General features: G+C 48.0%; 1 protein-coding gene across 3 annotated transcripts in view; it reads left to right on the top strand.

Annotated features, from left to right (window-relative positions):
- Positions 1-18848, top strand: part of FHOD3 (formin homology 2 domain containing 3) — a 529663-nt gene that overhangs the window by 445942 nt on the left and 64873 nt on the right. For all 3 annotated transcript variants that reach the window (XM_018039641.1, XM_018039640.1, XM_018039639.1), the window contains 2 exons: positions 5697-5987; positions 15074-15954. In XM_018039641.1, the coding sequence (XP_017895130.1) occupies positions 5697-5987; positions 15074-15954 (1172 nt within the window). The remainder of the gene's footprint in view (positions 1-5696; positions 5988-15073; positions 15955-18848) is intronic.

Genomic DNA, 18848 nt, shown 5'->3' with positions numbered 1-18848 from the left:
AGCCAGCAGGGAAGCCCACGTTATCCCCTACCATATCTCATTTTAATGTTTAACTGTTTGGCTGGGTTGGGGCTTTGTTGTAGCACACAGGATCTTCGCTGTGGCGTATGGGCTTAGGTGCTCCGCAGCATGTGGGGTCTTAGTTCCCTAACCAGGGATCAAACATGCATCTTTTGCATTGGAAAGTGGATTCTTAACCACTGGACTGCCAGGGAAATCCCCCATATCTCTTTAGACAGTTTTTTTTTTTTTTTTCCTTTCTCCTCCCTTCTACTCCCCCACCTCCAACCTTAAAATTTAAAGTTCTCTGAATCAGGTCACTGCAGGTTCCGGCCAAATGCATTTTTCTGGCCTTTGCTAAGCGTGTCCTCGCAATGCCAAGATCCCATCAGTCTGCTGTCTCAGGATGTGGTCCAGGAAGACAGATCCCAGCTCTGGACGCCTTCTGTGTTGCCAAGCATTTCTTGCCATGTCCTCATTTCATTTCCAAGCTTGCACCCACCGCAGGGAGAAGGGTTGTCTGGCACCTGGACCTAAGCCTTTGCAGTTTCCCTCCACCCTTGCTTTCTGAGAGCAGTGAGAGACCCTTCCCCACAGAGAGGTTGGGGTTTAGTAGACTGTGCTCTGGCCACTGGCCTGCAACACTCCCGTGCCCCTTGGATACGAACACACTGCCCCCCCCGACCCAGGGGATCCCTTGCCCGTGTGTTCTTCCAGTGATGCCCTTTAGGCATTTTCTTCTCCTCTTGAGCCCCACTGGCTGGCATTTACCTCTTTCTCCTCAGCCTCTTTGTCTGCAGGGTTTGCTTCCTGAATGTTCACCCCACACTGACTAGGAGTCTCCCCCCGAAGCTACCGGCCCATCTCAGCTATCCCCGTGGGAACTGTGGTTTGTCTGTGACGTGGGTATACTCAGGAGTTCTCTTGGGTCACGTGGAACAGGGCCCGTCTCTTCCTAAGCACCCATCAGCCCCCGCAGTGTGAAGCCCCAGGTCCCTAACTCACCCTCGAGGCTTGTCACCCCAGTCCCCGACCCCAGACGTCTTTCATTCCTCCTGCTTGCCCCGGGCTCCTGGTCTCTGCACGCGCTCCTCCCTCTACCCAGAACTCTCATGCCGAGTTTTCCCTCTTTAGTTCCTTTTCACCCTCGAAGACGGTGCTTAGTACCATTTTAGTAGAGGGTCTTAGGACCCTTCCCAGGCTTTGCCAGAAACCCTTGCCAGACCCTCCCAGGGCACCATGCCTTTCCTCTTAGGATATCCATCACACTTATAAATATTTGTTTATTGTGGCTGGTGGGAACTGAGGGGCGGGGGTTTTCCCTGTGTCCTCTGACGGTCGGGTTTGCCCACCTTTGCTGTACGAAGTCACGGGTGTTGTGTGGGATCTCTTAGCATCTCTGTAACCTCCGTGACAATAAGAACGAGGTCTGCAGTGCTGGATCTGGGTTGTGTGTCTCTGTGCTTCTCACCACTGACACCATTGCTGGGTGTCCATGAAATGTTGTGAGGAATTTTCATCCCTCGGTATTGGCAAATGCCTTAGCTCCCTGAGAACTTTCCCTGCAGGCCTGCGTGGTTCCTCCTGTTTCCCTGGGATTCAGCCAGTGTGGATGGTACTTTCCCCCAGTGTACTGGGAGAGCAGCGGGCGTGGCTTGGGGTGGTGACTCCAAAGGAACAGCTGTATGTTTGTGGAGGGGACTGTTGGTGATAGCTGCTGCTGCTGTCACTTCAGTCGTGTCCGACTCTATGTGACCCCATAGACGGCAGCCCACCAGGTTCCCCTGTCCCTGGGATTCTCCAGGCAAGAACACTGGAGTGGGTTGCCATTTCCTTCTCCAATGCATGAAAGTGAAAAGTGAAAGTGAAGTTGCTCAGTCGTGTCCGACTCCTAGTGACCCCATGGACTGCAGCCTACCAGGCTCCTCCTTCCATGGGATTCTCCAGGCAAGAGTACTGGAGTGGGGTGCCATTGCCTTCTCCGTTGGTAATAAAGGTGCAGACAAAGAGAAAGCGAAGGGTAGCAGGAATGTTCTGGAGTTCAGTGTCTAGTTTTGGGGTGTTTCCTAAGTGTCCATGAGAACTTTCTGAGCAGGTAGTAGTCCCAAGACCACACTGGGGGCCCTTGGACGTGAAAGGAGCGCAGAGTTTTGTCCCCCAGGTTACTCGTGCCTCGTTGTTCCTGGGCTTGACTAATGCAGCTCAAGGAGGACTCAGCTGTGCATCTTGTCCAGGGACTTCTTACTCGGTTCTCAGGTCCCTCACTTGGCTGCCTGGCCCCATACCACCGTGACCCCTCGATGCGATTTTATGGCCTGTCGCCAGCCCGGTGCTGAGCCCTCTGAAGCAGGAGTATGTGTTGTGTCCTGGACACGCCTGTCACCTGGTGTATTCTGTGCAGAAGGTGTCAGGAGTGAGCAGCCCAGGTGTTTGCCCCCTGTCCCCTCCCTTCTCCGTCTTTGGTGGTTTGGCTTGATGGACTGTGTGTGAATGTTCTTTAATTGGTTCGTCAATAGCATAGCATCACACACTGCAGATTTGCAGTGAGGCCTTATGAACACTGAGCCTGCATTCTGGTCAGGATGTAGTTTTGGAGACGACGGTCACCCCAGCAGTGATGAAAGAGAGACAGCACCCCAGTGGTCAGATCACACATTTAAATGTCTGCTCCAGGAAGTAAGGCCTGAACAGAGCGGGATGAAAGTACACTGTTTATTCCCCAGAGTGTGTGGCTTTCTAGAGCTTGCATGTCCCTTGCCTCACTTGTCCCTAAAGTCCCTGGCTGATCAGGAGCCAGAGTCCCTGCTTAAAATGGAAGGACATGGGACAGCGGAGTGTGTGTAGGCTGGAGCCAGACAGCCGTCAAATGATGGATCCTTCCTGCTTTGTCTGCCAGTCTGCTGGGGATGGGGAGTAGACACAGGCTGATGGCAACCAACTGCAGCCGTCTCCCCGTCAGTGATAAAGCCCCACGGAGACACCCTCGCCAGTTTTCGCCATATGCTCACCAATTCAAGCTTAAATGCACGCCACATGCTAGGCTGTTGGAAACACATTTTCATTTTGATGTGGCTATTCTGAAGTAAATGTGTGTAAGAACATATGCTCTCTGTCAACCCAACGATGACACTGCTGTTGCTAAAACTATGCTTTTGCTGTGCTGGTAAAATGAGGGGAGTTGTGTATCTCTTTGCTAAATACTCTATTACCAGATGAAAAGGCAGTTACCATACAGAGTCCTTCAACACTGGAGGGAATTTTTCTCAAAGGTCTGTTCACTCTCTCCCTGTACCCAGCTCAGTTTTTGCTTTTAAGGAAAAACACTCGACATACCCATTCTCGGGCACACAGGCTCACAGCTGTATGCCCTTCAGTTTCTCCCTGCTGCTGCCAGCCAGTGCGTCTCAGTCTGGAAGCTGCTCTCACATGACCAGACGGGGCTTCCAAAACCAGCCCTCCTGGGGACACCCCAGAGGGACACCCAGCAGACTGCAGAAGACCTCTGCCACCTCACCCTCATCTCCTCCATTCTCCCAGGAAGCCGGTGCCTGTCCTAGGCTGGAGTCCCCAGCAGAAGGCTTGCAATGTGTCATCAAGCCCGGGGAGGGGGTGGTGGGCAGAAGTCCCTTCATGCTGTACATCCAGTTCCCACCTAAAAGGCCCTGGGGAAGTTTTGGGAAGAAGATCACTTCCCTGGGGTGGCTGGAAGTTACCCAGCACATAAGGAGAGGCTGGCATCTCATCTCTCTACTGCCTCCCTCTCCAGTTCCCAGACTCATTCTCCAGGGAAGACAGCCTGAGAGCAGATGAGGGGTGGGGGTTCTGGACCCAGTGAGGCCTGGCAGAATGGCTTCTTGCTGGGATGCTGAAGGGCAGCTGGGCCCCCTGCCCAGCGAGGCCTGAGCTTTTCTCTTGCATAGTAATGCCACTGCCTGGTTTGCTGGGGGGCTGCGCTGGGTGCCCTGTTCCAGCCATCCCCGCTCACCTGAGCTGGCAGGTTGTCCCCACAAAGAGAGAGCCCCCACCCCCCGTCATCTGCCTGTTCTTAGGTGTCTGGGCAGGCCCCTTCCACTTCTCCCATGCACAGACCCTGCCTGAATCTCTGCATTGCTTCGAACAGTATGTGTGTAGACTCAGGACACGTGCTGTTGGTGGTACTGCCAGGATTCCAGCCATGTGGCTCTGCCCAGCCCTCAGGAGTGACTGCTCCTCACCTGGCCTTCATGGAAGACTTTTATATATATATATATCCCCAGTCATTTTGCTACCATCCGCAGCTCACAGCTGAGAGGGTTACTCAGTAAAAATATGCATATGGCAGACTGTGTCATTTCCCAGCTTCTAGGGGATGACATCCATGGAACCTGAGCCACGTATCTCCAGCCTTGACAGGTTTACAGAGTTATTTGCCTGTGGGCGATTCTTATAGATAGCTTCCAAGTGTATGGACTAACGTCACGTTGAAAGTGAAAAAGTAAAAGTGTTAGTTGCTCAGTCGTGTCCGACTCTGTGAGCCCATGGACTGTAGCCCACCAGGCTCCTCTGTCCATGGAATTCTCCAGGTGAGAATTCCACTATAGTGGGTAGCCATTCCCTTATCCAGGGGATCTTCCTGAACCAGGAATCAAACCCACATTTCCTGCATTGCAATCAGATTCCTTCCTGTTTGAGCCACCAGGGAAGCAAACATCACATTATGAGCAGACATAACTCAAGCAAAGGGTGACAGGCCTCACTAGTTTAGTCACTGATAAAAGCTCCGACTGGGACCCCCCTGGCGGTCCAGTAGTTAAGCCTGGATGCTCCCACCTGCAGGGGCATGGGTTCTTTCCCTAATCAGGGAGCTAAGACCCCACATGCCACACAGCTCAGCCAAAAAAAAAGTAGAATTACCCAGTGAATATTTATTTATGTCAACTGGATATATTTTATATCAACTGATAACTTAACATCAGACTACTCTTTGCTAATCAGCTTGATTCACCATGAACTTATTTCTTCTTTCCCTGAAGAAGCAAAAGGCTCATGTATCTGTCTGCTCTTGCTGTGTAACAAGTTACCACAAACATAGCTGTTCAAAACAGCACCCGTTTATTATTTCACGGTTCCCATGAGTCAGAAACCCAGCCTGGCTAACTGGGTTCTTGGCCAGGAGTATCTCAAGGCCACAGTTAAGGCTGTGGCTGGTGGGGCTCTTATTGGGAGGCCTGGGAAGAGTCCACCTCCAGGGTCTTTCAGGTTGTTAGCAGAATTCAGTTCCTCGTGCTTGTGGGACTGAGGTCCCTGTTCCGTGTTGGCTATTGGCCAGGAATCATCCTCAGCTTCTGGAGGCCAACACATTCCTTGTCAATGGGCCCTTCCATCTTTAAAGCCAGTATGGTCAGGACAAATACTTCGTGTGCTTCTGATCTCTCTGACATCCTTTTCTGGTGCTAATGAGAAAACACTCTGTGTCTAAAAGGCTCACCAGGTTGGATCAGACCCACCTGAGAGATCTCTGTATTGTAAGGTCGAGCAACTTGAGACATGAATGCCAGCCGCCATCCCCTTTCCCGCAGTGTTTGATTGAATAACCAGGTGACGGGAGTCTCAGGGCCACTTTCAAATTCTTCCTGCCTCACATCTGGTCTCCCTGTCGCTCAACATTGCCTCAAAATTCCCGTCCTCACTGTAATCTCCGCTGTTGTCTCCCCCAGCCAGCACCGGGGAGCCTGGGCCTGAACAGGAGGCAGACGTGGAGGCAGAGGTGGGGCAGGTGGCCGATGAGGCCGGCCAGGAGCTAGCGCCTGCCGGCGCGGGAGCCGAGAGCGAGGTGGAGCGGGCCCTGGAGCCCGAGCACGAGGAGCGAGCCTCCCTGAGTGAGAAGGAGCGGCAGAATGAGGCGGTGAACGAGCGTGACAACTGCTCGGCCTCCAGCGTCTCGTCCTCCAGCAGCACGTTGGAGAGGGAGGACAAGGAGGACAAGCTCTCCCGGGACAAGGGCACGGGTAAGGAACCCCCCACCCAGGGCACCCGGTGCAGGGCACCTGGCTCAGTTGACCTGCTGGCCCAGCTCGCTCCCCAGACGGTGCCCCGTGTCTGGAGGAGGGTGCATGTCCCCACTCAGCCAGCCAGCAGCTTCCTGCCCCCCAGATGGGCTTCCTCTCTCTGCCATGCAGCTGCACCATCACTTTACAGCTGGGAAAGGGCCATCAGGGACTTCTGCTGAAGAATGAGCCCTAGCAGAGAAATTCCTCAGCTTCCTTCTAACTATTAAACTGTGAACAGTAAGTGTGGCTGTTTTCTGGTTTAAATTTAGAGACACGTTGTGTTGTTATCTGCTCCCTTGAAAGAGTTAATTTTTCAGTGAAGTATGTTGATGCTTTTGAACTGTGGTGTTGGAGAAGACTCTTGAGAGTCCCTTGGACTGCAAGGAGATCCAACCAGTCCATTCTGAAGGAGATCAGCCCCGGGATTTCTTTGGAAGGAATGATGCTAAAGCTGAAACTCCAGTACTTTGGCCACCTCATGAGAAGAGTTGACTCACTGGAAAAGACTCTGATGCTGGGAGGGATTGGGGGCAGGAGGAGAAGGGGATGACCGAGGATGAGATGGCTGGATGGCATCACCGACTCGATGGACGTGAGTCTGAGTGAACTCCAGGAGATGGTGATGGACAGGGAGGCCTGGCGTGCTGCGATTCACGGGGTCACAAGGAGTTGGACACGACTGAGCGACTGAACTGAAGTATGTTGAGCCATTGTGACTAAATTCCAGACCAGAGCAACTTTGGTAGAGTGCATTGTATGAGTACTTTTAAAAAGGGCCAGTTCATAGCATGCTGAGGTCAGTTTGATGGGCTCTGCTGGAATGTACATAATTTAGGTAATTTTCTACAGTATACTCAGGACCACGGTTTTCTTCCATATTAAGTACATGCTTTTTCTTATAGAATCATACCTTTTTGGTATTATGCCTGATGGTCATTCAGTTTCACCTGTTTGATGGTGGCTTTATGTTTAGGGACCAAATGGAATGTTAGTTCTCATTAGAGGCTTGGGGAGGGTGCCACAGAGGGTTCTAGAAATTGTAAGTGATTCAAATAATCATTTGAATGATTTTTTTAATTTTTAATTGGAGGAGAATTGTTTTACAATGTTGTGATGGTTTCTGCCATACAACAGTGTGAGTCAGCCATGGATATACATATGTCCCTTCCCACCCCCATCACTTGAATTATGATTCATGTGTGACACCATGGAGTTGGTGTTCCGACTCATGACTTGTGTGCAGTGTCAGGAAGCTACCTCTCTCGACAGACACTCCTTACCTGTGGAGACATGCCTTATGGGGCAGCCTTCATTAAGTTACACAGTGACACAGATTCAAGGACCCTACGTCTTAGGCCAAGAAGGCAGCATGAAGGCACCACAAGGGACTGCCAATCAGTGGCAGGACCCATGCATGGGGTGTTAGTTCACAGATTAAGAATACAGTCTCCCTGAAGCCTGGACAAGTGAACAAAGATCGAATGAATGAATGAAGCCATAATTCATTCAGGAGGCCTGTCAGATAGTGGCTTAGTCTAATACTTCAGTTTTCACAATCATATAATTATATTTAACTATATATATATATATCTCGGAGAAGGCAATGGCACCCCGCTCCAGTACTCTTGCCTGGAAAATCCCATGGATGGAGGAGCCTGGAAGGCTGCAGTCCATGGGGTCACTAAGAGTCAGACACGACTGAGCAACTTCACTTTCACTTTTCACTTTCATGCATTGGAGAAGGCAATGGCAACCCACTCCAGTGTTCTTGCCTGGAGAATCCCAGGGATGGGGGAGCCTGGTGGGCTGCCGTCTATGGGGTCACACAGAGTCGAACATGACTGAAGTGACTTAGCAGCATATATATATAGTCTCGATGAAAAGGAAAAGGCTTTGAAGACTTTGTTTATGCCTTAGAAATCATTGCATTGAAAATCTTGTGTCTGGTTGAATATGTGGGTGCTAAAAGGATTACATATGTTGATACTGAATTTCTTTCAAAGTCAGATTATAGTTATTCTCTCAGATTTTACTTGCTGTTGTTCACATTTAATGTAATTTTGGTCATAGTACAGAATGTTGGGTAAGTTGTGTTGATCAGTTTGACCTTAAATCATGTTTTATTGCATTATGAGTAGCTTTTAGGATTATTCATCTTAACTAGGTTTAGCAAGCCTAAAACATATCAACAAGTTGGATTAGTAAAAGTAAGCCAGGGCAAAGAACTTTCTTGGATGAGATTGCCCAATATCCTTCCAAATAAGGACAACTTTCCAAAAATGGAGACTCTACTCCCAGTGAAGAACCATTGACTTCCTACCAAAAGCTGGTAGTGTCCAGGAATTGGAGCCTTGCAGTGGCTTTTCTGCTTCAGTCTGGTGCTGTTAAGGGATGTGACCATGTTTATTTGTTGTAGCTTATTGGTTCTTAAAATATCCCACTGCTCACAGCCACCATCAGCAACCAGGAATCAGCGAAGCTCTGTCCTCATAGTTCTTGCTTTTCAGAATCTTCTCAAACAAATCACAAAGGCAATCAAAGTGATTCCTCATCTTTTTCTAATGGTTGTAGCTATTAGTTGAGAATGAATTTGTAGAGCTTGAAAGAGATTCAACTTACTGCAAGTGTGTGGTCTTATTTTTCTTTGTTTTTGGTGTTGTACTCCCTGGCATTAGAATGAGAGGCTTTATCGTTGCATAGATTACTTTGTTGTAGTTACTTCCAAAATCGTGTTTTGTCTCTACTTGAATGCAGTGAGGATGGGGTTGTCTGTCTTGTTCATTGTGAGTCCTTACTTCCTAGCTGGGGACCTGGAACATAATAGGGGCTCATGAAACCACCGATGAATGAAGAAGCATCAGGCTAAGATGGAGAAGCCCCATTACTCCCAGTTCCTCCCTCTTACAACTAAAATATCAACACCCTGGATATAATAGAACAGCCAATCATAGAAGGACACTAAAAGGTGAAAAGAAGGAGGCAGACTGCCTAGGAGTCTTTTGACTTGAACAGCACAGCAGTGAAGCTTCAAGGAAAGCTGATTGCCTTAACCAAAGGATGGGGAAAGGTGATGCCTCACAGAACAGAAAATCTGTGCTGCTCTTAATAAGTGCTCTATCCCAAACAAGGTCTAATGGAAACTAACCCACTGTCACACCTCTCTTCCAATCCAGTGGTTTCAGTAAGACGGAAAAGGAGGCAAGTCTTCTGTATACACCCATATGGAAACAGGTGATGGCTCTCCAGTTCCCTCCCCTCCCTCAACCCTGTAGTGTCAGCGGGACTCAGAAGGGAACCAGTCTTCTGTCGCCTGCCCAGTAGAAGCAGATTGCTGTCCATTCCCCTGCTGGGATACTGTTGGCCTAATGGGGAGTTCATAGTCTATCCCCTACACGGGGAAGCAAGTGGATCTCAATTCTTCCAACAGGGTCGAGTCAGTGGGGTCCTGTGGGGATCTGAGCCTTCACCTGGACCACAGTAGGACCACACTTAATGAAGACCTGGCGGAAAGACTAATAGCCTTCTCTCTCTTCCCACCACCACTCTCCTTGTCCTCAGTGCCAGTGAGGGCCCAGGGGGAGCCAAGCCTCCGTCCCCACCCAGCATAAACAAGGTAGAATGATGTGGTTGGAGGTGGGGCTAGCCATTGGTGGGGACTGGTGGAAAACCGAGCCTTCACTTCACTTGGAGACAGTGAGCCAATGGGAGTCAATGCTTCACGTCCACTGGGAAGATGCTGCTGGGGTCAAGGGGCTTCAGCCCATCTACATTGAGGGAGTGAGTCAGCTTTCTTCCTGATGACAGTGGGACCCAGCAGGGACCTGAACATATACGTGCACCAAAACCTATAAGCTATTCCCTGAAAGGGTGAGTATCTGCTAAAAGAGAAGGTTAAATATGACCCAAAGTCTATCCCATAATACCCAACACATCCAGGATATAATCAGAAATCACTCATCATATCAAGAAGCAGGGCATTGACATCTTGAATGGAAAAAGACCATCCAGAGATGCCATTATTATGGTGACTGCTTTAAAACCTTTGACAGGTGCTGGGATGATCTGTCAAAAGTTTTAAAGCAGTCATCATAATAATGCTTTAGAGAACAGTTACAAACTCTCAAGAAATACATTTAAAAAGTCTTAGCAGAGAAATTTTCAAAAAAGAACCAAAGGAAAATTATACAGCTGGAAAATGCAAGCTGAAATGAAGTATTTGACATACTTTATATTTGATTGGAAACAATAAAGGAAATAATCAGTGTATTTGAAAACAGATCAGTGGAAATTACCAAATCTGAATAGCAGAGGAAAAATAGACTAAAAATGAAAGGAGCCTCAGGGACCTATGGGACTATGTCAGTAAAACTGACCTTCATTTCATCCAAGTCTAAGAAGAGGAGAGAGAATGCAGTGTGGAAAAATGTTTGAGGAAATAATGGCTGAGATTTTCCCAAGTTTTGCAAAAGGCATAAGCCTACAGATTTAAGCTGAGCAAATCCTAACAAGGATAAATCCAAAGAAATCGAAACCAAGACAAATGATAATCAAATTTATGATAACTAAAAGCCAATAATTTTTTAAGACAAAAAAATGATGATGTGATACCTATAGAAGAGCAGCAGTTCAGAGGATAGCAGATATCTTGTCTGGATCACGGAGGCCTGCAGAAAGGGGGACAGCATCTGTCAAGCACTGAAAGACCATAACTGTCAATGGTGAATTACATGTACAGTAAAAGTGGCCTTTAACAATGCAGGGGAAATAAAAACATTCTCAGTAAAGAACAACCAAGAGCGTTTGTCACGAGTGACCTCCCCTTGAAGAATGGCTGAAGTAAGTTTTCTGAACAGAAAGGAAATGATGATAGAAGATGACTTGGGACTCCAGCAAGAAAACAAAAAACAGAATGGGTAAAAATAGGAGTAGATAAAAATGCTATGTTTTTACCCATGTGCTTCTTAAATCATATTCGATGGTTGAAGCAAACATTACTTTACGGTGTTCAGCATACATAGAGGAAATACTTAAGACAGCTGTATTTTTAAAACTGGGAGGGTAAACGGATCTAAATGGAAGTAAGGTTTCTGCACTTCAAAGCAGTAAAACATCAGTTTGTTTTTGTTTAGTCACTGAGTTGTGTCTGACTCTTTGTCACTCAGTGGACTGTAGCCCACCAGGCTCCTTTGTCCATGGGACTCCCCAGGCAATAATATTGGAGTGGGTTGCCGTTTCCTTCTCCAGGGGATCTCCAGGGCTCAAAACTGCATCTCCTGCATTAACAGGTGAATCCTTTACCACTGAGACACCAGGGAAGCCCAATACCAATAGACTAAATAAGTGAGTGTGTATACTGTAATACCTAGAGCAACTACTAGGAAAATTACAAGAAGCAATCAAAAACACTATAAAAAAGTCACATTGAAATTCTAAAAAATGTTCAAGCAAGCTACCCAAGACCAAGAACAGAGGAACAGACACTGAAACAGGATCAAACAAACAAACAAAAAAAAATGGCACGCTGAAGTCCTAACACAGCAAGTAAAAAAGATTTGAAGAGTGGATGAAAACACCAATCAACTACATGCTATCATAGACAACACTCATATCAAATGTAATGACATGGGCAGATGGAAAGTTAAAAGCTGGGAAAAGATGTCATGCCAACATTAATCAAAGAAAAGCCATATTAATGGCTATGTTAATATCAGATGAAGTACACTTCAGAGCGAAGGAAATTGCTAGGGACAAAGAGGCACCCTACGTAATGATTTTATAAAAGACATAAGTGAATGAAGAAAGTAAACTTGAAAGCCAGCATTTAAAATGTTACCTGATTATGCTCTTTGCCTTGTTGCCAAAATAAGAAATTGTCAACATTTCCCAATAAATGGAGAGAGTGAGGCGGTCTGTTGAGAGAGACTCAGTTACTTTATCTGCCACAACTTCCTGGCATCAAAGCAGTCTCCCTATTTACGGGACTGATTGAGCAGCTGTAGTGATTTCTCCATCGTGTCCTCAAATGCCACCTCCTGTCTCTTTGATGGTGGTTATCGTCAAAATGTGTTTTGTTTGTGAAGCCAGTCTCCAAGAGGACTCAAGACCTCCTTGTTCTGGTGTTGCGCGCTTGGTGAGCTTAGGCCACTGTTGAGTAGAGCACAGAGGCCAAAACTACAGTGGAAAAATCAGAGCATTGAGGGCCTTTGGCTTTCCCCAGTAAATGCCTCATCAAAGATGAAGGCATAGCCACAGGAGAGAGGCCAGTGTCCTTCCCCAGCCTGTCTGATCCAGCTCTTTAGTAGAGAAAAAGCTCATGCTGCTCACATCCTCAGCCTAGGTCTCTTGCCCCCTCCCCACATGAGCAGCCACAGAGGCCCTTGGATATCTGATGGAACGCACAGCCTGAAGTGCCCACTGCCCAGCCCTGCTGGACCTCGACCTCAGGAAGCAAACTCGGAGGACTGACGTCCCTGACCATTTATCCATTCATCCACTCATCCTAGATGCTGGGGATACAACAGGGAACAAAACAGACCCAAATCCCTGCCCTTGTAGAGTTTACATTCCGAGGAAGAACACAATTTAACAAATAATTATAATCATTCCAATAATGGGACAAAGGCAGCAATAAACCTAAAGAGGAAAATGCGTGGAAGATCAGACAGTAAGACGTGCTTGGGTAGAAAATAAAGCAGGAAAAGATGATGAGCTGTAGATGAGAGGGAGGTGTGCACAATTTTAAATAAGGTGGTCGGGGAAGATTTCACTGGGAAGACACTATTTGAGCTAAAACGGAAAGGAAGTTGAGAAGCAAATTGTGTGATTAACTGGGGTTGCCCCAGGAGAGGCAAAGGTCCTGAGGCTGGATCACGTAATGCCTGGTGAGTTCTAGGAATGTCAGGTCAGTGCTATTACTGAAGAGGTTCATGTGTGTATATCTGGGGTGGCGGCAGTGGCGGAGGTGGTGGTAGGAGAGGCAGAAAAAAAAATTAAGGTGGGATCACGCATGGCTTGTGAACACTGACAGGTCACCGGCTTTTTGTCCCAGTGAAATGTGGCACCGTTGGCAGACTTAGAGCAGAAAGGTAAGTGGGACATTGCAACACGTCACGTGGCTGTGGGGTTCACTGTAGAGGGACAAGCGTGGAAGCTGAGATCAGCTGGATGCTCCCCTGTTGGCAAGCAACCTTGCTAGTTCAGACTGGGGTTGTGGCAGTAGTGATGAGAAAAGTGATTGGATTCTGAATGCAATGTGAAGATTAAACTAACAGGACTCTGTTGTGTGGGATGAAAGAGCAGTGTACACCCGTGGTGGATTCATGTTGATGTATGGCAAAACCAATAAAGTATTGTAAAGTAAAATAAAAAACGTCGAGGATGACTCTGAGGCTTTTGGAATTGGCAGCAATTACATTGGATGGGTGAAGGATGGATGGAGTGGCCACACTGAGACTAGAAATGACTGCAGGAGAAGCAGGTTGGGTGAGTGGGACTGGGGGCAGAAGATGGCATTTAAAGGCCTGAGACTGGATGAGATGAAGGCTAGGAAAGGGAGTGTAGATGGAGAGAAGAGGTCCACCGACTGTTAAAGGTTAAAGATAAGGAGGAACCAACACAGGAGACCGACCAGGAGCAGCCAAAGAGAAGGCAGCAAACCAGCTGAGAACAGCGTCCGGAAGTGAAGGAGGAGAGTCAAGGGTGAGAGCGTAACAGCTGCGTCTAGTGCGACAGGAAGGTCGTGGGTCACCCAGAAAGGAGCATCTCTGAAACAGAGCAAAAACTTCATTAGACTGGGTTCAAGAGAGAATAAAGAGAGAAATTGGAAACAGCAAAACAACTCTTATATGCAGCTTTATTTTTTGTTTGTTTCTTTAAAATTTTTATTTTGTATTGGGGTATAGCCGATGAACAACATTGTGGTAGTTTCAGGTGAACCTCAAAGGGACTCAGCCATACGTGTACATGTATCCATTCTCCCCCCAGCTCCCCTCCCATCCAGGCTGGCACGTAAGTTTGAGTAGCGTTGCATGTGCTCTATAATAGGTCCTTGTTGGTTATCCCTTTTGAATATAGCAGTGTGTGTGTGACCTTCCCAAACTCCCTAACTCTCCCTCCCCTGCCCCAGCTTTACTTTAAAAGAAAGGAGAAAATTTGGATTATAGCTGGAGGGATAAGTAGAATCAAGTGAGGTTTTTTGTTTTCATTTAACAGGTAAAATTATACTGTGTTTATATACCAGTAGGAAGACCTAGTGGGAGGAGCATGGGAGACGCAGGATGGAGAATCATGGGAGCACATGAGTCCCACTAAGAGGACAGGGGGTCAGTGGTCACAGGACAGACGTGGTCAGTGTTCAGGTGCAGGTGGGTGAGTGGAGGCAGAATGGAGGCCCTGGAAGAGCTCCGACTTTGTCTGTTAAATAGTTTTTGAAACAGAAAGCAAGGCGATGCTTGCAGAGGATGAGTTGAATAGGGGAGCCTAGAGGAAAGAGGAGGTGTATGGAAAGCCATCTAAGAGAGGTCATGGATGGCGCCGCCAGGCAGCATTAAGGGTCTCCTGAAGACTGGTGGCCGTATGACCAGTGGTACGGTCTGTGCGTTTCTCCAGGCAGTTCGGCTTCACTGGTGCAGAGGTGGAGTCGGGGGAAAAAGGAGTAATTCTGCAGCCTTTCCAGTACCTGCCGTGGGTGAGAGGGCATTTCCTTGACTCCCTGTGTGTAGTTAGGGCGGTTGCCCCGAGTGGGCCCTGACCAGCTATCATGGGTGGGCAGAAAAGGCAGGGCTAATTTTTCCCATGAGCTTAGGCCAGAGCCACAAGCCGTGTCACACCTACGAGAGTGTTGGGTCCCTAGAGTGGGCCAATGGCCCTGTGACACAGCATCTCTTTCTGATCAAGAGCATCTTGTCAACCGTGACCTTCCATTGCTTTATTTCTGGGTCTTCCTGATTCCTCCTGTCTGAAATGCCCACGGGTTGCCTGGTTGGTTCTTTCATGGCATCGAGACTGGTGTGATGTTCTCATTTTTTTCTCCTGTGTACTTTCAGGTTTGTGGTCCGCGGGTGTTCAGGATGCCGGTGTAAATGAGCAGTGTGGCGACATCCTCACCAGCAAACGGTTCATGCTGGACATGCTGTATGCCCATAACAGAAAGCCCGTGGATGACGAGGAGAAGGGGGAGGGCGAGGCTGCGAGGACCGCGCAGGGGGCAGAGGCGGTAGCCAGCCTGGCTAGCCGGATATCCACCCTGCAGGCCAGTTCCCTGGCCCAGGATGAGAGCATCAAGAGGGTGGACGTTGGCTGTCTGGACAACCGGGGCAGTGTGAAAGCCTTCGCGGAGAAATTCAACAGTGGGGACCTAGGGAGGGGATCCATCTCCCCTGACGCGGAGCCCAATGACAAGGTCGCAGAGAAGACATCAACTCAGCCCAAGACGGAATCTGACTACATCTGGGACCAGCTCATGGCCAATCCCAGGGAGCTCAGAATCCAGGACATGGATTTCACTGACCTGGGTGAGGAGGATGACATTGATGTCCTGGACGTGGACCTGGGTCACCCGGAGGCCCCAGGGCCACCTCCCCCGCCCCCACCCACCTTTCTGGGTCTGCCGCCCCCACCCCCTCCACCCCTGCTGGACAGCGTGCCTCCCCCTCCAGTCCCCGGTAATTTATTGGCTCCCCCTCCAGTATTCAACGCTCCTCAGGGCTTAGGGTGGCCCCAGGTACCCAGGGGTCAGCCAGCATTCACCAAGAAAAAGAAGACCATCCGTCTGTTCTGGAACGAAGTCCGGCCTTTTGAGTGGCCGTGTAAGAACAATGGCCGCTGCAGAGAATTCCTGTGGTCGAAACTGGAACCCATTAAGGTGGACACCTCCAAGCTGGAGCACCTGTTTGAGTCTAAATCGAAGGAACTGTCCGTCTCCAAGGTATCGCTTGCATCCAGCATGCCTCTTCACTTGCTGGGTTACTTACAGATGTTGGGTAGAACGGAGAGTCTTGTTATACATAAAATGCCCTCCGTGTTGCTCTTGCTAATTGCTTCAAAAGGCAGTTGGTATAAAAATCTGACTTTTCATCCAGTACCCTGTGTCACACATTAGGTGTGAGCTAAATGAGGAAGGGACCTTTTGTTGCTAACAAAGCTAGCAACGTATTAACACTGATAGGCAAGTAGCTTTCTAAGAACCTAATAACCTGGAGGAAAAAAAAAACAAACAGTGTTTACCCAGGGATTGTTAGCATAGCCTGACGGCAAATGTTGACATTCACTAGAGCAAAGTAGACTAGCTAATTTGTCAAACACACTGACTTCTTCCTGTGGATGTGTTTATTCACATTGTTTATGGTTGATAGTGGTTTAAACCTCAGCTGTAAGACGGTAGGCTATGAGACATTTCTTCAGCTAATCCCCTGGCTGAGTCAGTTTTCTACCACTATCTGGATGCTTCTGTACAGCCATCTAGTTAGCATGCTGTAAACATTATACGTGGGTCTAGATTTCTTATTTCTCATAGATGTTTGAGAACCCTGAAGGCATTGCTGGTGTAGTGTCTTTAACAGAGATGTCCTATCTACTTTTATAAATGAAGAGCTTTGTATGTGAAGTTACTGGGCATCAAAGATAAAGTCATGACTGAGGAGCACTGAGAACAGGCTGTGTGATACTGGATCACAGGTTTTATTTCTGATGATTCACTGCCTTATTAGGGTCTCCTTTACCTATCTTAGAGAAATGATCTAAAAAAATAACTCTTTGTGATCCTGGGTATATTTCAGTTTTAAAACAGGTTTAAGACTGTCTTCTCAGGGCCCTGAAGTAAGAGAAAACACTTTTCAAAGGATAGTTTAGAGGAAATATGTCAGAATTAGTATTGCAAATTAATTTCAGCTCTATGGGTTGCTCCGTTTAGCATCGTTTTGGGTGAGTGTAAACTGTCTGAGTTGGGCTCCTTGATCCGCTGGCCAGGCTCCGATTTAGAATCAGACAGTGTGTGCAAGCCTCCTCAGGACAGGAGTATCCTTTCGAGAAGGACCTGAGGATGGAGTTTGTGCCTGTCACCATGTGTGATGCTGAAAGGCTAGGCCGGGAGCTCTAAAAGGTCGACTTCCTGTTAAAACCTGTACTGGGGTCGGGGGTGGGGTGGGGGACATGGGTCTGGAACTACCTGCTGCTCTTCCCGAGTTGGCCTTTACCCTCGAGGTGGTGTCTGCCCAGTTCCAACAAGGATGTGAATCTGAACCATTTCCAGCCCCACCCCACCCCCAAGTCAGAATTCCAGCTTTTTCCTGTTTACAAATCCAACTGCCAAGATCCAAAAGAGAAAGCCATGCCAGGCAGTCCTTTCCCCCAGCTGGAAGTAGAACCCTCTTGTTCTCTCTAGAAAACAGCGCCACGAGAAGTGCTATTGCGCTCCGTGTCTCTGTGTCCTGACTTCCAGGGCTGGCCACGTGTGGTGATGAGCCAGCCACGTGGCGCCTTCCACTCTTACCATCAGACCTGCCATTTGGGAGAAGGCTGGCGCAGTTAAAACAGCAGTTGGATCACCCAGGACATGCCCTCGCTCCCGCTGATCTGGCTGGCCCATCTCCATCCCACTCCTTCCCACGTGAGCCCCTCTGGCTGCCTGGACCCTCCGGGCTTGTCCTGGTTGCTCCTTAGCCTCAGAGATTGCTGGCTGTTAACTTGGGGTTGAGGGGGAAGGAATTAAAGAGTCCCAGTTGGCAATGAAGGCACTTCTGACTTCATTTTTTACTAAAGAAATGACAAAGTGAAAAGCTTCCTTAAGAAGACCCCAAACGGGTTCACCTCCCCCACTTCTTCTCTTGGTCCTGCTTGTGATCAGTGACGGGAGCCTGGTTGGCACCCTCTCAGTGGCCCAGAGTTCAGCTCTTTCGTGAAGCAGGTGGTGACCTCTTAAAAACCTGTATTGCTCAGCTACAAAGGCTCACCTGGTTTTTACAAAGTGAGAGCATAAGAGGAAAGTAGCATGTTGAAAATTTACCTGGTTCCAGAATGTTCTGCAGTGGGACCCAGGAGCCCATTTTGGGGCAGGGGTGGCTAGAAAATGTGAGCAGAGACTATTTACAAATGTTACAAATGGTGAGGATGCAAATTGGAGAGTTGAATCTGTTATGTGGACTTGTACAGCTATAACCAGCTTTACATTTGGTTCTAATTCTTGACTATGATGTTCATAAAACTCAGCTGTAAATGGCTACTTCCAAATTCTGGCTCATGAGAAGTTTTCCATTAAGAACAATAGAGTGCATCAAAAATAAAATATGCTTCACAGGGCAGCACAGAGCAAAGGGAATCAGTTGTACTTTCCATCAGAAAACTTACACCAGACCAGTGTTGCAGGGCACGGTGGTGACCATCTGAGGCATCCCCTAGGGATTCACGTGCCAGATCCAAGGCTGGGGTGACCACCTCATGGAGACGATAAGAACAGAGAGATGTGCTTTGTGATTTCCTTTCCAAATAGCTTCTAGAACTGGATCTACTTTTCTCTTTCAGCAGGTAATATACATACATACATATATATGTACGTATTTATGCATACATATATATGTATATGTTTATACATACATATGGGCTTCCCTGGTGGCTCAGACAGTAAAAATATCTGCCTTCAGTGCAGGAGATGTGGGTTCAATCCCTGGGTGGTAAGATCCCCTGGAGAAGGGAATGGCTACCCACTCCAGTATTCTTGCCTGGAGACTATATGTATAGCTTTTTAATCCGATAGCTTTAATTATGTGTTGTGGAGAAAGACAGAAACTTTGTATTACATTTGATCATATTGTGTTTTTGCTGTTG

Source organism: Capra hircus, chromosome 24 (genome assembly GCF_001704415.2).
Source record: "Capra hircus breed San Clemente chromosome 24, ASM170441v1, whole genome shotgun sequence".
Lineage (NCBI taxonomy): Eukaryota > Metazoa > Chordata > Mammalia > Artiodactyla > Bovidae > Capra > Capra hircus.
This window is presented reverse-complemented; position numbering and strand designations above follow the sequence as displayed.